Raw genomic sequence first — 26007 nt, forward strand, 5'->3', positions numbered from 1 at the left:
GCCGGGCGCACGTGTCCTGGGCCAGTTCCAGATACTAACTTCCTGTGTCTGTGTGAATATTATATGTGCATGGGGGCCTAACAGGTTGAAGCATTGCCATGACTGGTTAAGGTAAGATCAAAACAATAGCCAGGTAAAAATACTGGTCAGGTCGAACAAATTGTAAGATTAAAGTATAGGTGAAGCCTGTGTAGTGGTGAGATGGAAGTAATGGTCAGGTAGAGGTAATGATATGGTTGAAGCAGTGGTCAGATTGAAACATTGGGTAGGTTATTATAGTAATAATCAAGCATCAGATAGAGTTAACACTACTGTTGAAGTAACATCTGTATGATGTTGAGGAGACACCGGGGCCCAAACGTGGTTCCCCAATTCAAAAGTCGGCAGCTCTGGCTATAACGCCTCATCCTCGTCCCTCCAAATATGAACATTGCACAATATTATTTTGGTAAGGCATCTTTTTTACACTTGTGGTTTTTGAACAACATACACCGAATAAGATATTTATATTATCTCTATCTCAGTATAGGAATCAATGGCAAGGGCACATGGAAGCCAGTGTATGCCTCAAAACGAAACCTTTGAGCACTGTTTCAGTTGCAAAATTGCGATCGCACCTGGTTTACAATTTGTACTAATAATGCTATTATAGCCTACTTACCTAAACCTATTCCAGTTACGAACTATAGCTGTCCAGCCTGGCTAGGAGTTTCAAGGCCCTACTCTATGAAGACTCTTGTCACTTGGGCAGTCTTCCCAATTTGAGCCAATCAGGCTAGAGCTTAGCCTGATATGGCCTTGGACTATTTCCATAAAACAAATTCTCAGCTGGTACTTTTCAACCACTCACATCTTGCCCTTCAGTTTCTCCCTAGGTTGCTTCTGACTTAGTAAACCCCAAGGGTGGTGACTGCTCATCATTTGTGCTCTTCTGTTCATCTGGTTAGGCCCTTCTCAGATCCATAAATGACATCTCAAGTAGTCCTGGGCAGAGTTTGTGGTGTTCCAACCCAGAAACTCCACCATGCTATGCGCGTGCCTAAGGTCACGCAGTTCACGCTTATTTGTAGCACTGGGTGTTTGTCCCTCGCTGGAAAATCTGCTTGAACGGCACAGTATGCAGCGCAAGAGGGTGCTGCTTCTTTCTGCTGCTCGAGTATATTTTCTACTCAAGTGAAAGCTTCTGCAATGTGATCGGATGGTTTCTCAACGCGAGGGGTCACGACCATCCATGACTGACCGCGTTGAGAAATCTCGCTGGGAGGTGATCTCATGTTGGATTTTCCTCACTTGCGCTCGCCAACTTAACATGTCACAAGCCTTCAAGCAGAGGTTGAGCAGCTTTATTAATCAACCCAAATGAACTTCTTAGTGCTTACCTTCTGACCTCCAATGGCAAACTAATGTCTTGTTGATAATTGATCGATCACAACACCAATGTGAATTTGATCAAACTTTCGAGACAAGATCAGCAAATATGATTTGTCGTTTTTTGTGTCAATAACACTAAAATGATACTTCAGGTCTTTATTATAATGTGCTGTTATTTTTACTTAATACATATTTATTCGACTTGTTAAAATTATGCGAGCCTCTCAGAGGCGTTAAAGTGCTATAGGCGATCACAGGAAGTGCAAAGGCACTGATGGCATTTCAGCAAAGTTTGAGGCATAATGTTAGACTCTGGAGAGCCTTTAAAGTGATTATGTTCAGCTACAGTTCCTCTGAGAAATCTTCTATTAATGTAAAAAGACAGGACTCTCAGTCACAGTAAGGAAGGTTCATCATTTCTAAATATTACTTGTTTCATGTTCAGTGGCAATCTCTGAAGTGTCATAAAGCCTTCCTCTTTCTTCGTGATGGTGATGTTACCTTTCAGAGATACTCAAAGGGATTTAAATTAATGTGAGTGACCTATGATTTTATTTCAAATAATATCTATTGCAGCTACAAAATAGATTAGGAGCACATCACACCATACTTACAACGATTCCCCCCTAGTGTCATTAGTTTTGGGTTTATTGAATGAGCATAAAACTGTCAAGATCTTGTGGATAATTTTTTGGCAATTTCTTGACTTTAAGTGAGACTTCAGTTTTTTTAACAGTACTGATAAAAAAAAAAATGTGTCTGGGAGTTTGAAGTATTATTATGTCTTCTTCTTTGCCGTACCTGTTGAGGTTTGCTTTTAAGGTTCTCAAGGCAGGCGTGAGTTACGTTCGAGCAAGGGTTCAGCCCACTTTTCCCTTGTTCACCAATGGCAGTCATGGTGACTCCCCCCTCCCATCATCTACAGAAGGAGAATGCTTGGGGATGGGCGAAAAGGTGCAGAGGGGACCATTGGTTTCTTTCTTCTGGAAGCATCCCAGAAACAAGGCTTTTTTCTTTCAGTAGACATGGCTACTAAGGACATTCCTCACCTTATGCACGTTTATAGGAAGATCTTCTTTGATAAGTGAGATACCAATGAGGAGGGATCTGCTTTATCCAATTTCTGAATGGGCAAAAGAAAGGCTTATAGCTCTTGGTCCATATTCAAAACATAAATTCCAAATGACTTGGGGGCTGTCAGAAGGTTCATCTCAGTGTATGGGAAGCCCCAAATAAATACCAACACGATATAGTTAAACAGAGTCCCTAGAGAAAGATACAGGCTTTTTCTGTAGTGTTGTCCATTTTGATTAGGACTACAAACCCATCCAATTAATGGGCAAACATATATAGAACTTGCTGGATCATCTGCAGCTCTAATAGGAAGACCAGTGCTGCTCTCAAAGAGACCACTGACCGTGAGCTGAAGGTGGGCTCCACAGCTGGGCTTCATCCTACCCCAAAGGCATCTGTTTTAACTCTAGACTTGGTTGACAGAAGCAAATGAAATCTCAAATCCCACGGTCGAGCATCAGTCACCACTGTATATTCTTTCAGATAATTGAGACTACTGTAATTTTCACTTCCCATTCCTCTTATCAGAGGCACACTGGGCCTTGGTGTTCTTTTGACCATGGCCCTAGAATGATGATTGCAGACATGCAGCACTGAATCCTCAGCCCTCCCTTTGACATTATATGTATCTTCATGTGCAGCTGTTGGATTAAGGATCTTAAAGTTGTAGCCATTTTTACAGGAAGGAAGACCAAGCTAAGGCCCATTGGAAACTGTGTTCAAATATTAGTTCTGCTCTCTTAACAGGTAAAATTACTCAAACTTGAAAAACAAAACCTGTGTTGCTCAATTTAAACATACACCATTATCATGTTTTCTGTAACTGACCAGTGATGAGGGATTGAAGCAACTAATCACCAAGGTATAGTTACACCATCCATGCCTTCCTCTGTAGAATTCCTCTTTGTGAATGCAGCACCTTCATAATCACCCTCTGCAATGCAATTGGGCCAAAGTACAGAACGGTGGATTGTACAGTTAATTAAGAACCATAATCTCGAGGCAACGTTGGTCTGCCTTACAAACAAGGATGTGACGATACACACTGTGCTCAGTGACATACAGAATGCCCCTAATTAGAGGAGCCGAAGGATCTTCGGTAGCATCTGCTATTTATAAGTACATGATGGGAATAAGATGGTTGACACCTGTCAAGCATGGTGCCAACTTGCAGTCCCAAGAAGATTTCTTCACTAGAATTAAGATTCACAATTCACAATTGTTCTTCCCACACAAGGATTCTGGAAAACTGTGTACCCCCTTTACATTTCTGGATCTTTTGTTGTCAAAGGCTCTTGTGCTCTCGTAACCCCTGAATATGAGATGAGCATTCCTGTTTTGGATTTCAATATGGAAAGTGGACGAGGAGGGAAGTAAAGGCTGCTTTCTTTGGGTATGCCATTTGACAATCTTGTGCCATCTGGGTTTGAATCTTTCCCAGGCAGTGCATCAGAAGAAGGCTACATCTTGTGCTGATCTTTCCTTGGCTCATCATAGAGCATTATCAGCTATGTAGTGTATAGAAATGCCTGTCATGACGTGCAAATCTAACGAGGGTTCCCTAAATTGTTTTCAAAGTCTAGAGGAGAGACTTTATTTATTTTATTTTATTTATTTATTTTTGGAGTTTTATATAGCGCTAGCCAGACCCGGAGGTATCGGAGCGCTTTACAACATTTGTTCATAACAGTCTAGTACACCAAGAGTGTCCAGGAAAACAGTCATTCCAAGGACGTTCATTAATCAGTACACGTCTAGTAGCATTCGATGCAGAGTTGAAAGATTGTGGTACAAATAGGGGGGAGTAATGTGCGGGACAGGGGGAAGTGTTGTAAGGAGTGATCTTAACGTAGTTACTGTGTCCTCTGTCTTGAGGTAGGAAATTCAAGTAGATCCTTTGTCACTTTGTGAGGACTCGATTGAGGAAGAGCGCTTTGAGCTGGCTCCTGAATGCTTTGAAGGAAGGGTTCGTCCTAATATGTATAGGGATGGCATTCCAAATCCTTGGGATTCTAGACATCACATCAGAAAATGTGCTGATTTTGAATCTTCAACTTCAACATTTGAATACACTCTAAAAGAAAGACAGTGAATCTTATATAGAGTCTTGCCCCTTAGTCCCCAGTTAAGACTTCACACTCCTTAGGAGAGTCCAACAATCAACTGCATCAAATTCATCAGAGGGATTCAGAGGCCTGATTGTTCAAGCATCATCTTTATCTAAGATGTGGCAGGCGTCATCAGCAACCTTCAGGGTGGTGTATTTGGAATTGTAGGCTGGATTGGAACCCTCTTGAAACCAATCACTCCAGCAATGCTTTGCTTTCTGTCACAAGCACATTAAGATAAGTTCTATCACAGATTTCAAATATGTTTGTGTGACTCTGAGTCTCATAATGTAGCAGTTATCCTTTACAGTCAGTGAGTCTGTGTGAATTCAGCTGTCTAGTTGGGTGCTTGCTCTTGCTCCTTGTCTATGGGTCTTAACCTCTTCGACGCTCATGACGAGCTCAGCTCGTCATGAGTTACACCTCTCGTACGCTTATGACGAGCTGAGCTTGTCATGAACCGCGGGATTCCGCAATCTTTAGCACACAACGGGAAAATGTGCCGCACCGATGCGGTTAATTAGAATTTGGTGGATTAGGATAGATAAAAAACTTGTAACACAGTGGACAGGACATCTGCTTCTTTTGTGGCGGATGATTGTTAAACACTGAATAAGGAGCACTTGGGGGCATATTCTTGAGTGTGTGACACAGTGCACTGCGTCACAGGGGAAGGGCAGGAATGCACCATATTTATTTATTTATGCGTTTTTATATAGCGCGGACTTTACCCGAAGGTGTCAGAGCGCTTCACAATAGGAACAGAACTGATACATGAGAACATAACAAGTGAACAAATTACAAAAGCAAACGTTACATTACATGAGGCAAAAGTGACAATCGTGAGCCAACAAAATACAAGAGGTAGCAAACGGTGCATTACAGGAGGAAAAAGTGACTTGTGTGCAGGTTACAAAAGCGTACAAAGTACAAATAGAGGTATAAAACTGCAATAAATGGAGGACACTCAAACGCAAGAACAAACGTTAAGTAGGCAATGGTGGCACTTGTGCAAGTATCGAAAGCAAAAAAAATGCAATGGAATACGGTGCATTCCGGTCCTTGTCTCTGCACTAGCAACGTTTTGGCTGCCTGGCGCCAACGCAGGCACCCTTATCCCATGATACAAGAGTGCCTGTATTGCATGCAGGATTGTTTTTGTGCAGGTAGGGCTGCAGAAAGGGCCTTCCTGCACAAAAACAATCCTGAGACGCAGAATGCAGCACACATAGAAAGAGGAAGTAAGAAGGAGAAATAAAGATATTTCTCCTCGTTATGCCTTCCCAGGGAAGGCGTCGCATTTTGGTGCATTCCCAGGTTTACCAGTTCTGGTCAATCCGGGAATACATCACAAATCATGGGAGTTGCATGGGAACACTCACACAATGCCAGTGGAATACCTTTCCAGGGCAGTGTAAGGCAATGCAGCAAGTTGCGCCGCATTGCATCACTCCAGATTTATGAAGCCACTCCGGGCCACACAAATTGCTTTGTGTGGCTTCATAAATCTAGGCCTGGTAGGAGTTTGTGAAGTTCCGCATTGACCAAAAAACTCTGCTGCGCTATGCAGAGTTCCACAAGCGGCAAATCGCGTTAGGTCATGCCATTCGTGCTGAGTTTTAGCTCCGGGTGTTTGTCCCACGCTGGAAAATTGGTGTGAACTGATCATGTGCAGCACACAAGGGTGCTGCTTCTTTCTGCATGTCGAGAGAATGTTCTACTCGAGGGGCAGCTTCTTCAGTGCAGACGGAAGGTTTCTCAATATGAGCGGTAGTGGCCATCCGCGACCGCCCGTGTTGAGAAATCTCGCCGGGAGGTGATCTAGAGTAATATTTTCCCTGCTCACGCTTGCCAACATTACTTTGGGAAGCAAGGAAAAAACTCTGCTCCACTACGCAGAGCGGAGTTTTTCGGACCTTCCCGTGCTACTTGGAGTGTGGAGTGGGAAAACTCCGTGAGCGGAACGGAATTTCACTCCCAGGCCTACATAAATCCCATTTTTGAGTTGCAAGAGAGACGCAACTGGTCTCATAAATATGCCCCTATAATTTTACACCCTAGAAATCCAATCTTTAAGAGGCAGCCTGTCTACATCACTTGATATGGTATCTACGGTGTCACTTGAGAGACTGAGAGAGGTGCAGGATTTTAGTGGTTTTCATGAGTGAGGTGGTAAATTCTTTCTAACTCAGCCTATATTTAGGATGTGAAACTCAGCCTATATTTAGGATGTGAAACTCAGCCTATATTTAGGATGTTAAGAGTTGGTTATTCTTGTATCAAAAGGCTGACAGGTACTCAAAATGGCCTTATGCAATGATTGTGCTTGAAACTATCTGCTGGTTGCTTTTGTTTTTTAAAACTTGAATGTGAAGTAAAAATATGTTTTTTATGGTCCCTGTGTGATATGTGAAGCTCCTTTGTTGTATGTAAAGCTCCTTTGCAGTAGAAATGACACTCTGTGCAGCTTGAGCGTTTCAAGTCAAAAGACTTGTTGACATTTTGGAATTATGTTCTATGAGTTGTTATTGACACTCGCTGCTCAGCACCAGTACTACGGAAAAACAAGAATCTCAATTTTTCTTAAGATTTGTGAGGCAAGATCTGAGACCGTTTTATGAAGAAGTGGCTTTATCTTGTTAACAGCATAAGCGAGGCTCTCTGCATAATGGTGTATGTCTTTTTAGCAAATACCACTCATTATTATCCAGTCTAATGGATGACTAGTGCAAGGGTTTAGGTACATCGAGTTTAACGTGTCTTATGACATCAGGGAGATTCCTTAGACGATTGATTGGACGCCAATCTGTATTTTAAGAAATAAGATTTTTTCCTTGCTGATGCTTGGGATTTTGTGACTTCTTTTTGGGTGGTCTGCTGGACATTTCTCACTGATTAAGTTCAGCTGTAGGCCCGTCACCACACTGTTCAGACTTTTTCATTTTCAGGCTTAGTGGTGCCAGCTCATTGATAGGGTTGGATGTGGTGTTGTAATAATGAAAGTTGATGGACTGACCTAACATACAGCACTATCGTCTTTGTCGTGAGATAGTTATGAGTACATTAAGATTCCAGATTTCTAGAATAGATCCTTACAGATGTTTTAGGTTTTCTCCTTCTGATTTTATTGACGTTTGTCTTACCATCTTGAAGCCTGCTATGATAGTCTATCTCTGGTATTATGGTTTCAGCCCAAAAAGAATTCTGTACTAAGGGTATTTGCTCAAAGCTGGGGCTCTTTCAAGGTCATTGGTCCTGATATAGTGTTGTCTGGTAATGCAAAACCCTCTTATTTGTACTTCAGGTTATAAATTCTGTAGAGAATCTGCAGGCAGAACCTATATGGTCGAGGAAATTTCGCTTGCTAAATCTCCACCACATTTACTAGATTATGCCATAATACAACCCTCTTGAGAAATTTCATCTGTAAATACGTCTCACTAACTTAAGTGGGGCATTTAAAACGTCTCTGAAATGTCTACTTGTTCCTTAGTAGACACACTCTGCATGCTCAGACCTCTACCCCTTCGTGAAGAAGGACTCTGATCACCAAGGCAAGTGCACTACTGAGAAAAGAAAATTAATACAAATGTACAGATCAGCACACATCACTCATTTCACTGTTTGTTTATATTGCTGCATAAAGTGACACTTTGTCCCATTTGTGTTCTAGCCACAAAGAAATCCCTGACGTACTTCAGTCATACTTACAAAGCAGACTTACAGGAAGTCACCTTTGACCAGCAGGAAGTAGAACGCATTTTCTATGGGAGCTTCCACAAGGTTAGTAATGAGGATACACTATTTTCGTTGCTGTAGTGTACGTGGTTTGGAGGGTGCTTCGTTTCATAGACTAAGGGACAAAATCTTTCCTCACCATACCCACTCTGATCGGGTTTCTTCCTGAAACGAATACGTGTTCCACGTTTTGTTTGCAGAAAGTATTTGTATAGGCACTTTTGGACCAACATATGTATATATATATATTTTTTTCCATAGTTTTATATAGCACAAAATTGACCAATGGCATCAGAGCGCTTTACATGAGCACCAGTCACATTAAAAAAGGAGGCATTCATTTTGTTAGGCATGAGGAGATTAGGGGGTCCATTAGTATGTCGGGCGGATTGCCTCCGCCAGGGTGGCGGTGGCCACCGCCACCCTGGCGGAGGCGATCCGCCCGACAAGCACTCTCGTTTTCCCCTCCGCCAGATTAGGATGGCGGAGGGCACAGCGGCGGACGGAAAGACCGTCCGCCGCTTTACTGCCGCGGTCGCCTCGCGACCGCGGCGGTGATGGAATAATATGGTGGCGGTGTCCAATGGACACCGCCAGCCATATTACGATGCCTGAAATTAGGGGCCTTTCCGCGGCGGCAATGCCGCCACGGAAAGGCAGGCGGTGATTGCTGCAGGGGCCCCCTGTGGGCCCCCAGAGTGATGGCCAAAGGGGGGTTGCACACAGGGGGTACCTGTGGTACCCCCCTGCATTTGCATGATCGCAGCGGCAGGCACCGCGCGGTGCCTGCCGCTTCGATTATGCAAATGCTTGCATTTGTATTTCACATTGTGGCGGGCGGTGCAGTGAGCACCGCCCGCCACAATGTTAACTTGAGGAATGCGCCCGCCACTGTGGCGGGAGCATCCTAATGCCAATGGTGGGACCCCCGCCCTTCAGGCGGGCGGTCCCGATCTCCGTTAGGATGGCGGACAGACAAAGTCCGCCCGCCATCCTAATGGACCCCTAGGTGATTTGCCCAGAATCACAGGATGTTGAGAGTCATTGCCGAGACTCGAACCCGGTTCCCCAGATCTGAGATTGACCGCCCTAGCTGTGAGACTACATCCTCTCCCCGTATCAATTGTGTCTCACTTATATAGTTATGGAAAGTAGTGTTGTGAAAAAAGGCCCGACTTCCTTTTCCAGTAACGACTGAGCATATGCATGGCAGAATTCATTGCTGAACGAGTGATCGGGTTGATCCAATGGCTGTCTGAAATTAAAATTGCTTATAAGGATGAATAAATGAGTGCATGTGCCGGAATGAATAGATATCAGCATTTTAAGGGATTAATTATTATCTTTTTCATGAATGTGTGAGGGATGGTGCTTATGAATCAATTGGTTATTATATGAAAATAGTGGTCATGAATGGACAAGATAAGGAATGATCGATACATTAATGAGTGGTTTATTGAGTCTTCAAATAAGAGAGTTGATGGATCAATGTGTTTGTGGGTGTGCCAATGAGTGAGCGAATTAACAACGGTGGACATGAATGAGGGGGGCCATGAGTGGGTACACCTGAACGATCGCGCTCACTAGAACTTCCAGAGAGATGATACGCTTGTTTATGACATATATAATAACAACAACAGCATACAGCAATAATAATAACAAGATGATTTAAACATTTTTGTCAATGGTAATGTCTACCAATGGTAGTAAAGCAGTGTCCTTGCTAAGGGTCTGTACGGATGTCAAACATCAACCTCTAAATGTTGCCCAAATTGATCAGAAATCTAATGCAATTAAATTGTAAAATCCACCAGATGGCAACACTTGGCAAGAGATTCCTGAGTCCCACACTCTGTTGCTGTGCACCCCTAAATGGGCGCATCAAGCGTAGACCGGCCACTGTGCCGCTTGTATCTCACTCGTTGTGCATAGTGCAGGCGCGAGTGTGTGTCTGGACTGTAAATAGCAAACTACTGAAAGGTGGGCCGGCTGTTAGAAGCTTTCACTGTGGGTGGAGGCCGGATGCCAAATGCCAAAGGGTACCATGGACTCCTCTGTAGGGAGTGAGTACACCTGCCTTAAAATCAGGGCACAAGTCGGGGGTACACGCTGGTGGACACATCCACCCACTATTTTCACAGAGTGGACGGCGTCCCCTGCCACGACTTTAAGCCCCATTGAAACATGCTGAATGTGTCCTGGTGTAATTTGCAAACACCGGGACACATTATGCAACGCCTGCATGTTGTCTGCTTTTGTTCAAAGCAGCAAAGTGCAGGCGGTGAGGGGGCTTTCCTATCTGAGACTCCAGCTGGGCCCATAACAAAGGCCCAGTTTAGGGGGCCATCAGCCCTCCTTTTGTTTTAGCAGGGACCTGGCTGGAGGCTATCTGGGGCCTAACACCCAGATGCCTACACAATGGAGTGAAAAGAAAGGCACAACACTTATCCCTTTACATAAACTACATCCTGAGGCATGTTTTTCATTTTGTATTCCTGTATACAATTGATATGCATGCACTGTGAGAATGTCAGATATATCAGTCTGTATTCACACGAATAACAATTTAAATACCACAATTCGTACAATTGAATTCTTTTATAGCGCTAAACATCCACTTTTAGGGTGTCAGAACTCTTTGCATCACACACACACATTATGCATTGACGAAAAATCATACAAGTGTGCAAATCAATGATCAGGATGCGTTACATAAGGCAATGAGGGTTACAAGGTGTAGCAGTTACATACCGCCCTTACCAGTAGGCATTACTTGTCAAGAGTGCATGTCCAGGAGAAACAAAGTCAGGATTTCAAATGTACTGCAGTCAGTGCTTGGGATTGTCTGTGCCAATAAGACTTTATTACTACTCAAAGAACCCCTTTTTAGAAGTCTCATAATAACAACAGATTGAGAAAAACAATAAGGTCTAAACCACGGCCACTGAAATTATACAGCAGGAGAGGTCCAAATTTTGTAGCAGGTATGCCTAAATTATGCAGAAAACAAATGCAAATTATGCAGAGTAATGCAGCACATTTTGTGATAGAATTAGCATTACTTCATCACTTTGTAATTTATACACTGCTAACATTGTCTGGGAAAATATTTCACCCTATTAGTACCAGTTTCATACCCAAATACAGCAAAAACATCTGAATGATAACCAATCAACCATTGCGCAAGGATGCATGGCTCCAAGTTTTTAGTAACTTTTGATCAGTTTCAACTAGAAACAGTTTTTTTGTTAAAATCTGCAGATTATGCAGCAGATGATTGATTATGTGGAAAGTGTGGCAAATCCATAATTATGTGGAAAATGCTGCATTTGGGTATCACACAAATCCAGTGGCCCTGGTTAAACCCATTCTTTGTAGTTTGTTTGCAGGTCTTTGATCCCAGTTCACAGCTCATTGTGCTATATTTGAACTGCAGTTTATGAACTGCAAGTAACAAAAAGATCCCAGTGTTAAAACCACTCACCTATCTACATAAAGTACAAATCTCTCATCTCCATGTTACAGGAGGTGCTTTGCAGAATGCATATTTACTTTCTATGCTACTTTGAGTCGTGACATCTTTTTATTTCTCCTGTTCCACATTAACAGTTAATTATTTGTTTTTAACTCTTCGCGCATGAGGGTGGAGTATGGGTGGCAGGTGGAAAACACATGCCAGTCAGTTGTCAATTGCACCCTATATATAGCTTAGATTGATGTAAAAGTATACCTGGTTGAATGAGCCAGAACACCAAATGCAGGGTTCACCTTGCATTTTTTTGATAATGGTCAAAGTGGGCTAAAATTGTCAATGTATACAATGGTGGTATGCTAGATAGGTGAATAAATTGTAAAGTTTGATATGCACAATTATAGTTGATAGCATTTTTAATGCTATGCACAAATGAACTTTGTTCTTGGTGCCACGTTAAGTATGCATAGCTTGTAGTACTTAGTGGCTTGTCTACTGTAGTGAGCCAACAAACGTCATCCACATTTGAGCTGTTAACTCCTTCAAGTGCGGAGATCAAGTCTCAGGCTTAAATACTGATCAGCTTTCATTTGTTCAATCTTGTAATTCACTCAAATGTAGTCATGATAGACCTGCTAAGCATATGTTGCAGGCCTTAAGATTTTGTCACTTCTTGTGATGTCCCTTCCTGTGAGGTCACAAGCGATGTCACGCACCATGGTAGCATTTACATGCTGCCTAACCTGGTCAGTCCCCCCACTACTATTTTTTAGGTCTTGTGCCCTGCTGAAGGGTTATGCCTTGCTGGCCCATGACGTCTGTTGCCGCCTCCCAATGTGTGCCATCTAGAAGCGATCTGTCGTGCTACCTTCTATGCGGCACACCGTCAGTACACCCCCCGACAGGTTTTTTGCCACTGTGCTCGCCTCTGTAAAGCAGCGCTGGTGGAATGGCAAAGTGTTTCCTCATTTGCATGAGACCGCATACCCACAACGCCCATTCAGAGTGAGTTAAAAAGCACCCCTGCCTCATTATTATGTATGAGACATGGCCCCTTTTGTGACTCCATATAAATTACTTCAAATGCATAGATAGAAGCTTGTGAGGGGCAGCACACCTACATCCCTGCATTCAAATTAATTGAATTTCTGCATTTTGTCATGCAAATATATGGAGCAAAGGACTGCACAAACTACCCACAGCTGTGCATAGAGCTTTGTGAAAACCCTTAGGCACCCCTAGTTTAGACCTTTCAATGCGAGGAAGTTTCAAAGTTTTTTTAAAAAAAACTCCTCAGATGTCTTCAAAATACAGTTAATTGTTCAGAGCAAGTCAGATCTGTTTGTGTTTATATATTGTTGGCATGGGTATACAGCCCATCAAATGCAGCGGTTTTACTTTGCCCCTGGTTACTTTCAGGTAGCTACCTCAACTACCCATCACTTCGAACCAACCATGACCTTGTCAGCAACTTCACAGTAATTGCCACCACTCAATTCCGGGCATTAGCATAAGAAAAAAACCATCGAAAAATGGAAGCGATTCAGTGGGGGAAATATTATTTAGCATAAAAGAAGGGGAAAAACATGTTTTTAGGTTTAGGGAAACACCATACAGTAATTAATTTGGTTACAAACAATACAACTGTTAGTCTTAGTCTGTTGTTCCTTTCTATAATCGCATTCAGGGGGTCTGACGGTTGGTGCAGAATCCTGCTGCGACCACCAGTCTGGGAGTAAAATGGTGGTTAAGATTAAAGAGTGAAACAGTGATAGAAGGTGAGAAGAGGATGTAGGCTTTAGTAGTCATCTCACACCCAAAGAAACTTGAGGGACAATGGCCAAACAGCGGTAAACTGTAGACTAAAATGGAGAGATTTGTAGTAAAAATAGTAGAAGCAAGCTCCACTGCATCACTTCCTGTCTCCAAGAGATAGAGGAGAAAGGGCTGAGTTAGGAGTTAACTGACTACTACTGGATGCACCAGAAAATGAGGCAAGGTGATGGAATTGGACGCATAGAAGGCTAGTTAAGGCATGGGTAGGCCTGGGTTTAGACTGTGAGGAATAGTTCAACAATGATTTCTTCCCTTCCAGTATTAGGTGTAGATTCCATAAAAGCTCCTTTATGTGTGTTTGATTCTCTTCTACGGAAATATGCAAAGGATAAATACCAGGGGCGACCGCAAAGGCGCCGCCCCACTGCTCTCAGAGCAGGAAAAATACAATTATAATTACGTGGGTATTATCATTTTACTTTTTGTAGGTTTGTTGCTGGTTAGGGTGGGCGGGGCTGGTGGCACAGGGGTAGTAGTGGTTTGCACGCTCTAATTGCGCATGATGGTTTGGACGGCCGTCTTGGGCCAGTCTAACAGTCATGCGCACTTTGCATGTTCCCCACCAGGCTGTAATGCACAGCCTGGTGAGGAACATGCCCAGACTCCCCAGCCAGTCTGAGCCCCGAACCACGGCGCTCAGATGTATCACAATGCTGCATTGCAGTTGTGGCTGAGGGGATCCTGGATGTGCTTTCTGGTTCTGGTCCGAGTGGAGGGACAACGTATGAGAGACGCATCGAGGAGGTAAGTGTTTTTTTTTTTTTTTTTTTTTTTTTTGTACCCTACCCGTCGCTCCGCCACCCTCATTCCCTGCCAGCCGCTATCGGTAAATACATTTACAATACTTCAGAGGCATTCTCCATCTTCCAACCCCTATCTTCAATTTTATATTCAAGTGTTAAATGACACCCCGTCTATTTGTAGTACATTCACATCAGTTGTCTGGCCCTGTCGTCCTGTCCAGTATCTGTCCAGTTTGTGACAAAAATGCCTAATGTATTTAGTTCATATAGTGTGTGTTTATAGTGTGACTTACTTAGAAAGCGCTGTGTGCTGTGTGTGATGTCCGGAAAGGTGTTTTGGTTACGTTGATGTGGACATGTTGTTGTGCTAAGGCATGCCAGTAATGTAGAAAGATGTAAACTTAAGAGACTATCTAAGTAGGATTCTCTTAGTAATATGCCCATATGGTATAGTATACGCTTATTGTGTGAACCATGTGATAATTGTTGGGTGAAACTGGTGGCCGGTGATGCTCCAACCATGACATTGTGGGCTTGATGCTGCACTTAGAAATATTAGTGGTGCAGATGGGTGTGATATTGCTAAGCTAGTTTTATTGCGACCCCACCTTGTCATCATATAACAATAATAACCAACTGGGATCAATGTTGAAGCGAGGCATTGTAGGAGGTTTCAACTCTTGTGGAGGCCTTGGTCGATGGGCAATACTGACCCATTGTGCTTTTCCTTTCATAGCACTTGTTATGGAGTGAGAGAGATATCCCACCAGGAAGAGCATCTGAAAAATATAGCATCTAAAAAATATACATACATTTGTGTTAATGGTCAACCTCTGGCCAGAGTATAGATGTAAAAACATCTTTGATGAGATACTTTACGGTGTTATACAGAACACAGGTATTGCAGCAGGCGATGCATTCAATAAAGTGCCTGAGCAGTAATAAGGTCCCTCAGTGGTTTGAATTTATAGTCAGTATGTTTTATAGACAGCGTATACCCCTGCAGTATACTTAGGTTTGCATTGAACAAGTTGTCATTGTGGATGGTAGGTGAAACGTACTTGTCCCAGTTTGGAGTCATGCCATATGCAGTAGTTGTGTTTGCTAAAAGTACATTCACTGGAGAATTTTTGGCCCTTGAGGGACATATCCAGTATTTGAGTCAATTGCTTTATTACATTGAGTCTCTTGGAAAGAAAGGACTGCAACCAATTACAATGCCCATAGCAATACTGGGAAATCCAATAACACCTTAGAAATAATGAAGAGTAATGATCAGTGTCTTTTTCACTGCTTCAGCAGGAGACAATTTCAGAGGAAAACTGAAGATGCTATTATTAAATGGTTTTGGGGCAGGCACAATGTGGATAAATGAAGCTCTCTTAGACCTTGGAAGTCCCACAAGGGAAAGAATCAATTTTTTTCACTTGGGAGATTTTAAATTACTATATTGCTGCACAGAAGAATGAGACTTTCAAATGTTATTGATTTTATTCTCAGTATAAGGGAAAAGCAGAGAGTGTTGATTAGTAAGTCTGTAGTAGAATTAAGAGAGCATCGTGCATATTATGAACATTGATGGTTGAAAAGCCCCAAATCACGATGAGTTCTCGAAACAAGAAGGTGTAGTGAAGATTATGAATTAGATCTCAAGATATCAGATGCCACAGAGAGAGCCCTCCCTATAGCCACCGTAGGTGTGCAAAGGAAGTAACAAGGAAAGAGATAAAGAACAAGATGGAAGATATAGTGAGAGTGAGTGGAACATCTGATGAGACTTGGAGACCAGAAGAACACACAATTACAAATTGTGACCAAAAGGTGTGTCACTGATGCCAAAGTACCAACCATTGGTGAATAATATGAAAAGTCCTTAGTTGAAAGCTAGGTAATTGTTTGTTTTAGGACATGAGGGCACACTATGTAGAGGGAAGGCCTTGTAAGGAGGGGAGGGAAGTGGGACTGGTACCAGGACTCAAAAGAAAAGAGGTGACCCTCATTGTAATATGAAAATAGGTGACAATACTGTAAAGATGTTGGATGACATTGGTTCAATAACCAAGTGGCGGTCACAAACTAAGTAGTTATAATTAGGTCTGTCTGCTTTTCCATAGAGTGAGCGTTTTTTGGTTTGCTAACAACTTTGGCCCTGTTAGACAAACCTTCACAAAACTCCCTCCCCCCCAAAAAAGTTTCAGTCACCTCAACTACTTCCTGGAAAAAGGGTGGTCCTTAAAAGTAAAATCCCCACACATTTTTCAAAGACTACTTTAAGATGGGCTACAGCAAAAACTGCTAAACGGAATTGCACCATATTTTGCAGGAAGCTAGATCTTGGCCCGCAGATTGTGCTTTTAGTGATTCGGTGAAAATCTGTATGATTGGGGCTGTTAAAAAATGGAGCGTTCTGATTTGCCTAGAAAGCTTAATTCCCCTTCGGGCATCTCGCTCCCTCTGGAGTCAGACTCCAGCGTGAGCGAGCGCTCTGATTGGCTGTCAGCAACATGAACAAAAATGTTTATTGCAGCCATTACAGGACTTGGGGACCTAGTCCTCCGCCCAGAAATTAAAAAGAAAATAGTATAAGGGGGCAGGGTAAGGATACCATGACATCTTAGGCTCAATAGGGGTGACCCAGAGAGACCCCCTTGGGCCCAAAAAAATAAAAGATCGGCAAAAAATGCTGCTATCCCGTAAGACACTTGCTGGATCGAAAAAAAATGCAGTCCGATCAGCATTCAATAATTGTATGTCCCGAGGACCCACCTACAGGGATGTATTTATGTAAGGGAGGGGGGCTGCATAGCCCCCTCCCAGATCCTGCAGAGACCCCAGGGATCCAACCCATGTTTGCCAATATTTGTTTATATAGGGAAGGGGCCCTGCAGTCCCCATCCCCACGCCTTGACAAGGACCTTGAAGCCCATCCCTGGGGCTGTAGATACTGTAAATGGGGAGGGGGGCACACAGCCTCTTTCCCTGAGCCTCAAAAGTCCCCGGAAAGCCCTCCACCTGGGCCAAAATGTAAGACAATGAGGAGGAGGTCCGTGCTGCCCCATCCCTGAGTTTCAAAGGCCCGGGGGAGCCCATCCTGCAGGGCTGAAATGTAACAAAATGGGCAAAGGGCTGTGCGGCCCCCTCCATGAGCCACGAAACTCCCAGGCGAGCTCACCCCGGGCTGATTACTAAAAGTGAGGGGCAATGATATCATTTGAAATGCCATCAAGGATGTCATAGGTGATTTTATAGAACAGCTCATGAGTGATGTCATAAGTGAGATAATAAGCAGTCCATGGCAGGGGCATACGTTATAGTTAGCTCTACTAACTATAACTGGTGAAATTCTATGTTTTTTTAGTTCAAAATATGAATGTTGTCACTGACAAATTCACCTAACCATAATATATGAAGGAATGAGACTTGCAATAGAATAGCAACTGTTGGGATGGAGAAGTCTTCTTCATGGTAATGGACATCAACTCTTGCCCTGAGTGTCTAACTGTACTGATATCTGGAATCCCTAATGTTGATTTTTGCTGTTATAGGCCAACATGGATCATGCATGGGCACTATGACTTAGGCCTGTCTCACGCATTGTTGGACTAGGAGGGGTGCCCAAAGTGCTACCTTAATAGAGGTAGAAGGTCACTGCCTTCACCAGGAGTTAAGAAGCACGAGTTCAGTGGTGACAGCATGCCATGTAGTGATCAATAGGAATGAACAGGTCCATTTTAACCGGTGTCACTGGCTCACTCACTTTTTAAAGTTCAGCTGATATGCGCTTAACTCACCCCTTGGCCTACATTGGTTGGATGTGATGTGCTGCGGAGTGCATGGGTGGTGACTCTACACTGGATGTATGTGTGTCTGGGAAGGGTACAAAACATGGATAGGGCAGTGCTCTGCAGGGTGAGTGCATGCATTGGGATTATGTGTAGCTGCGAGGAGTACCATACATTAAGGCTGTAATGTTGTGCAGCATGTGCATAGTGAATGTGTGTGTATGGTGTGTGTGTGTGCCTGGAAGAGGCACAATACAGAAGGACTACAGTGCTCTGTTGTGCATGCAAATGTTATGTGTACTGAGTGTATGTATACATGCACTTGATGTATGTGTGCCTGTGGATGGTAAAATACATGGTGGGCCCTGGGGTCCATTTTGGGAGATGCAGGCCTACATTGTGAAGACATGAGGAGGTAGAGGAATCATCCCAGAAAAATGTGTGTATTACTGCGTTCTTGTGAGCTGGGTGGAGGACACTGGAGAGGGGAGAGTGAGGCTCCCCTTGTAAACTTTAAGGGTGCTTCTTGATTCAGTGACCACTCACAAGGAAGGGGCCTCAACACATCTCAGGAAGGAGATGGCGTTGATAATGGAATCCTGAAGAATAGGGTTATGAGCCCAAGATTAACCTTTTGATGCTCATATCACTATGACTGATATCCAGGCCTGACAGATGGTTTTTCAAGAAGAAGAGGAATTGTATGTACTTCAAACGAAGCAGAAATTCAACATAAAACTTCAAAGACCCAGACCCTAAACCAAATTTGGTGTCTGGAAATTGACTATAAGAGGGGGAGTTTGATACCCTATAAATTGTCATCTCCCAATAATAGTAATACTCTGAATTAAAACGCCTTCAAGAAAACCCCACAAGCTATTAGTTGAAGTGTCATAGGAAAAAGAGTGCAGACAAGCTAGATCAAGCATGGTAATATGGGTATTCTAAAGCGCAGAAAATATAATATCAGTATTGAGTATTTGTCAGTGGCTAGGGATGTAGTGCCAGGTTGTCTGTCTGATGTGGTTAAGGAATATAACACCATACATTGGGATACATTGATCGCATACCTTGAGTCGGACAGTTTTACTGGATTGAGGTGATCTCAGGTGACTTGTTCACTTTTAATATGGAAAATTTGATATGCAGTTCCGTAGTGACAACAGAAAGGCATATTGTGAATGAAGGTTGATATCTTACTGATTTATACAAAAAGCATTAACTATTTGTAACCAGTTTGTGACAAGAATTACGAAAGCAGTCTGAAAAGTACTCAACATGAAATTATGAAAGTGACACAAGAGGAGAATTTAGAGTGGGGTGCAATTATATAATGTGTTGTGACCACCGCTGGACATGGATGTGGAAACCACATTGTGATGATGTGTGGTATGAGCAACATGAGAACTAAACTCAAAATGTCATTATGTACACACGCGACAAGTCGACTGCAGACATTGGTAAAAGCTGTAGCATTTTTTTAATGTCTTCTGCCTTTCCTCCCTGTACCTTAATTTCCTATGGTTACTTTATCCTACCTTTAATTCACCCACCTATGTTACACTGAAGTGCCCTTTATGTTGTTCTCCTTACTCCCCTACAGTCACTCTGCCTTCTATCCCTAACTCTTACCATGTTATGTTATGTTATGTTAGTTTAGTTTTTTATAGCGCGCGGCTACTCCAGGGAGTGTCCCGGCGCTTTTATTGAAGCCTGTAGCAGAGAAACACAACACAGAAAAATAAAAACGTACCCAGCAAAATGGAAGACGAGCGCACTAAAGGGCAAAAAGCCAAGTTTTAAGGCCCTTCCTAAAAGTCAGCAAATTAGAGGTGCTGCGTAATGCCAGAGGCAGAGTATTCCAAAGCTGTGGTGCCAGCAGCCTAAAAGAGCGACCTCCAATGCGGGCCTTTTTTACTCGAGGGACCACAGCAAGGAACAATGATTCAGATCTCAGAGATCGGGCCGGATGGTAAAAGGCAAGCCTCCTTTGGAGATATTTTGCTCCCGAGGCGTGGAGAGCCTTGTGGGCCAAGGTCAAGGCCTTAAAAACTATCCGCTTCCGGATAGGTAGCCAGTGGAGCGACTGCAAAAGGCCGGAGACTCTGGCTCGCCTGTGAAGGCCAAAAATGGCCCGCGCGGCCGAGTTCTGGACCACCTGCAACCGTTGCAGGAGATACTCCGGCAGGCCAAGATATAGGACGTTGGAATAGTCCAGTCTTGAACCAATTAAGGCCTGCACCGTAGTCTTCCTATGATCTTCTGAGAGCAAAGGAAGGAACTTACGGAGCATCCTGAGAAGGCCGAAGCATGTTCCCGTGAGACCAAGGATCTGAGATCTTAACGTCAGACCATTATCGATCTTGATCCCCAGATTCTTTGCTAGCTGGGACGAGCGCGCTGGAGGAAACATATTAACAGGCCACCATTCCTGCCAGTCTGGGTCAGATGGACAGCCGAAGAAGAGTACCTCAGATTTATCTGAGTTGCACTTGAGGCTGTTAAGCTGGAACCATTTAAAAACAGCCCCAAGGCACTCATGGATACTCTCTCCATCAAAATCTTCTCCTTTCCCGCACGTAAAGAGGAGCTGGGTATCGTCGGCATAAGATACAATCTGGGCCCCAAAAGACTCCGCCAATGCCGCCAGAGGGGTCATAAAGATGTTGAAAAGAGTCGGGCTTAACACCGAGCCCTGCGGGACTCCGACTCCCAAAGGTGGCATCACGGCAGAGCTGGGTGAGGCCCAGACCGTTTGTCGACGGCCAGCCAAGAATGATCTGAACCAGCTGAACACCGTCCCCCTCAGACCGATCTCATGAAGTCTGGCGAGGAGACCCTCATGGGGGACGGTGTCAAAGGCCGCCGACAGGTCAAGCATTACAAGCATAGCTTTGCCTCCCGAATACAGTGCATCTTTAATGGCTTCAGACACCTCCAAAAGCGCCGTCTCGGTGCTTAGATTGGGGCGGAAGCCAGATTGAGTGGAGTGTAGCAAATTGTGGGATTCCCAAAAATTGGAAAGCACGATATGTTATGTTATGTTATGTTATGTTATGTCATGTTATTTTTATTTATACAGTGCACAGCTGCCCCAGCAAAGGGGCGTCCTGGCACTATGAGGAGACAGACACAACACAACATCAAAGAGAGAAGGGTAAAGAAAAAACCAAGCCTTTAAACAAACAGAAGCGTTTTGATGGCGCGCCTGAACTGGAGAAGGTCGTCTATAGCCCGGATCTCACAGGGAAGAAGATTCCACCACTTCGCAGCTAACACTCGAAAGGAGCGTCCGCCGGTTCTGCTCAGCCTGAAGCGGGGAACCACTGCTAAATTCTGGCCTAACGATCTCAACGCTCGCAGAGGGACATAAGGAGTTAAAAGATTAGCCAGAATTTGGGGAGACATGCCTTTGAGAATTTTAAATGCCAGGCAGAGCACTTTAAATTCAATCCTCTGCTTAACAGGGAGCCAATGGAGCGAGTGCAGCGTTTTTGCTACCGAGCACCACCTACCACTACTCTGGCTGCGGCGTTTTGCCCTCGCTGCAGCCGGGTAAGTTCCGACTGATTAAGCCCGGCCAGGAGCGAGCTGGCATAGTCCAGCCGGGACAGTACTGATGCCTGAACCACCAGCTGTCTGGTGGGGGCATCAAAAAATTTCAATATGGGCCTAAGACCTCTAATGATGCCATAGCAAGAGGTCGCCACCCTCTTGGTGTGGCAGGTAAAGCTAAGTGTTGAATCTAGCCAAACCCCAAGATTTTTTATCTCCGAAGCCGGAGAGGGGGTCACACCCAGTTCAGAAGGCCACCAGTCATCACCCCACAATCCCACTTGTTTGCCGACCACCATGACCTCTGTCTTCATGGTGTTCAATTGAAGACAGTTAGAGTTCATCCAATTGGCCACGACACGCAAACCATCCCTGAACCTGAACCTGAGGGCCTCCACATCAGAGTCTCCACTCAACGTGACCGCCAGCTGCGTGTCATCAGCATATGAGACCATCGTCAGGCCCCACTGCTTGACGACCGCAGCCAGCGGTCTCACGTACAGATTAAAAAGAGTGGGACTCAACGAAGACCCCTGTGGGACCCCCAGGGACAACGGGTAAGGTTTGGGTAAGGTAAGGGTAAGGTTTGGACTTGCCAGGTGGAATCGCAACCTGGAACGATCTATCCGTAAGAAAAGATCGAAACCAGCATAGGGCCGAGCCCTTTACTCCTACTTCCTCCAGTCGCTGAAGTAAGATCCTGTGCGATACAGTGTCAAACGCGGCACTAAGATCTAATAGTAGTAGTACCGCTGTCCGACCTGCATCAAGCACAGAACGTAGGTGTTCGACCATGGAAAGTAGGGCCGTTTCCGTGCTGTGGCCCGCACGAAACCCATTCTGAGTTGGGTCTAGGATGTTAGCTCTGGTCAGATGGTCAGCCAGGGTACTGTTCACATGGGCCTCAGCAACTTTTGTGGCCCAGGGAAGCAGGGAGATCGGGCGATAGTTCTCAGGTTTGAGAGGATCGAGGTTAGCCTTCTTCAGTATGGGTGTGACAACGGCCTGCTTCCACCTGATAGGAACTACCCCTGAGGATAGTGACAAATTAATCAGGGACAACACCGGATTGCTGCAGAACGGCAGCATGGTCCTAAGCTGAGCCGGTTTAAGTGGATCAGCAGAAGAGCCCGACTTGATTTTATGGCTCAAGTGATCAAAAGCCTCCCTTGTCATAGAAGGTAAGGTGGCGAGACACTCACTATCTCCCACAATACAGCAGACTCGCTCTAAATTAGACGAGGCTGTTGGGAAGGAACGATATATGGCTAACACCTTCTCGAGGAATAAAGACGCCAGACCCTCACAGTGGGAGTCTGAGCGTATTTCAGCCGCCGTAGTCCTCTTAGCCACAAGGTCTTTTAAAACCTTAAAGATGAGTTTTGCGGGGTTAGGGCTATTCCCAAACTCTTGAGCATAATAGGCGGCACGAGTTCTGCATACCGCTTTGTGATAAACCTTTATTTTAGCAAAATAGCAGGCCTTAAGCTCAGGATCAAATGATTTCCTCCAAAGCCTTTCAGCCTGCCTGCAAGCTCTTTTGAGGGATGCTAAGGTATCGTCATACCACGGGCTATGCTCCTTAGTGCCCTGTTTAGACCATACCAGAGGCACCAAAGCATCGAGAGCGCGAGAAATCCACGCACAAAAGGAATCATAACCATCATCAACGTTGGATACCGGGCCCAGGGGTACTTTCTCTAAGAGATCATAGAAGTCCTCCAGTTTTAATTTATTCCAGTGACGTCTAAGGATTGTTCTGTCCTTGGAAACATAAAGGGGATCAGACATAGGAACAACCATTTTCACCAGCATGTGATCGGTCCAGATCATCCGTATGGGACAAAGTACTTTAATGTCCTCTAAGTTAGTAAAAAACGGGTCAAGTAAGTGCCCATCATGGTGAGTAGGAGCGGTCACCAGCTGGGAAAGCTGCAAGGCCTCTAAGTCGGCCAAAAAACTCCGAATGGCGGAGGAAGACAGACAGTCCAGATGAAGGTTAAGGTCACCGAGGACATTAAAATTTGCACAGCCTAGTGCTTCTGTGCTTATTAGATCCGGGAGAGCAGCTCTAAAGGCAGCATCGCAGCCCGGAGAGCGGTATATTAAAAGACCAGAGAGGGTGAAATGATGATTGAATGAGATTTTAAACAAAGCGCATTCACTTCCTGGGAGTTGAAGGGCTTTCCATTCACAGGGGTAACACAGCTTGACAGCCATCGCGATACCACCGCCTCTCGTACCCCGGTTAAGCGTAAAAATGGCATAGTCCGGGGGAAAGGCAAGGTTCAGTATAGAAGAGTCCGAGTCCTGCAACCAGGTTTCGGTTAAAAATAGAACGTCGGGGGACTCAGATTTAAGAAGGTCATAAATCTCCTGATAGTGTTTTACCAGTGACCTGACATTCAGGTTCCAAATATTAAGGTCCCGCTTCCGTGGCATGCAATTCTGCCGAGAAGGAAGACTTAATGATTTGATGCGTGACCGGGTGTCCAAAGCCCACTCACCACAAATGCAGCGAAAGGGGCCACATGTGGGGGTCACAGGAGGTAGATGCACATGCTTCTCCAAGATCTTAACCAGCGCGGGGAGGAGAGAGATGGGCCTGTAGTTGGCCAAAGCCTCAGGGTCTAGGCCAGGCTTCTTGAGAAGGAGAATGACCATCGCCTGCTTCCAAGCCTGCGGGACCACCCCCCGACTCAAGGAGAGATTCAAGAGTGGGTTCGCCAACGGATTTACAACTACCGCCATTTTAGCCAGAAATTTGGCCGGGCATGGGTCAAGAGGCAATCCGGAATTAAGTTGGCCATGAATGCCAGTGACGAAGCAACTGAAATTGGCGGAAAGTCTGCCAAGACTGAGCCCAAAAGGGCCGATGGAACTGACCCACCCTCGAGGTTGCAAGGTACTTCAACCACCCTCAAGGGAAAGGAGTCCTGGATCAGTTTTATCTTGGTAGTAAAAAAGTTGGCAAGGGCAGAAACCCACGGCTCGGAAGGAACGGCCTGGGTCGAATTAGATCGTGGGGCCGTAAATTCCCTAACAATCGTAAAAATCTCCTTACAAGAATTAGAGGCAGCCTCTATCCTCCTGGCGAAGTAGCCTTTTTTTTCAAGGAGGATATCCCGATGGTAAGCTTTGACCGCTGTCCTGTAGACAAGCCTGGCCGCGGAATCATACTGTGAACGCCAAGCCCTTTCAGCCACCTTACACTGCCGTCGAGAAGCCGACAGTGCTTCAGTAAACCAAAGGGCAGAGACCCGTTTAGATGTTAATCGGGGGGCCATCACAGGGGCTAGATCATTCAGCCTGTCCGTCAGCCACGCCTGCAGAGACTCTAAATCCCTATGCAGGTCTCCCGTAAGAGGGCAGGGATGGTCAAGAGACGCCTGTGCCAGCATTTCTGGAGTCACCCGGTGATACGCCCTAGGTGCTAGTCCCTGCTGCCTAAGAGTAGTGCTCGCTGATTTCTTTGTGCCTGGCACATAAAATTTGGCCAGCCTATGATCTGACCAGAGCACTGGCAAAAGTGCCATCACCTCTATGGGGGACGTGAAAAAGACCTGTTCCAAGGTATGGCCTTTTTCATGTGTTGGCCCAGAAAGGTAGGGGGCAAGGCCTAGGGGGGCCGTGATGTCTATCAATTTGATCGTGTCAAGGTCCGAACCCTCATCCATGTGGAAATTAAAATCCCCAGCCAATACACAGTGCTCAGCTCTCAGAGCCAGCGCTGAAATTGCCGACTGGAGCTCATCAAAGAAGGATCCGGCCGGTCCAGGGGGCCTGTAAACTAAAAGCCCTTTAAGAGATTGATACAGCGCCAATGCTATAGAGAAAGCAAGGGATTCAGATCCTGTGATGGCATCCATGGGGATAACGGAACAGGCGGCGGATTTATTCACCACAAGTGCCACACCCCCGCCCCTCCCCTCCGATCTATCTTGCCTAAAGATGTTGTATTCTGGGGGAATTGCTGTGGCGATGTCAGGATTAGACGAATCTCCTAGCCAAGTCTCTGTCAACATTAGACATAACGGCTTTTCAGTGGCCAGGAGATCGAAGATCTCCTGAGCATGTCTGCGCACTGATCTGGTGTTTAAAAGCAGGCAGAGATGCTTCACACTGTCCACCTCCCTATTCGATATAGTAGCCGGGGCATTGCCTGGTAACCAACCACAACCAGGAAATCGTCTCTTACCCCTATATCGACCGGGAAAAACTTTGTGACAAGCGCAAGAAACCTTTTGCAGAGACCGAAGCTCCAGCGACGTATAACATACCATATTGGCGGCAGGAGTTGATAATCCCGTAGAGCCAGCCCCGCCCGC

General features: G+C 44.9%; 1 protein-coding gene across 1 annotated transcript in view; it reads left to right on the top strand.

Annotated features, from left to right (window-relative positions):
- The window catches only part of COL20A1 (collagen type XX alpha 1 chain), a 511940-nt gene that overhangs the window by 342004 nt on the left and 143929 nt on the right, over positions 1–26007 (top strand). The window contains exon 27 of the mRNA XM_078651638.1: positions 8227–8336. Coding sequence (XP_078507764.1) covers positions 8227–8336 — 110 coding nt within the window. The remainder of the gene's footprint in view (positions 1–8226; positions 8337–26007) is intronic.

The sequence above is a fragment of the Lissotriton helveticus genome, chromosome 7, assembly GCF_964261635.1.
Source record: "Lissotriton helveticus chromosome 7, aLisHel1.1, whole genome shotgun sequence".
In the NCBI taxonomy this organism is placed as follows: Eukaryota; Metazoa; Chordata; class Amphibia; order Caudata; family Salamandridae; genus Lissotriton; species Lissotriton helveticus.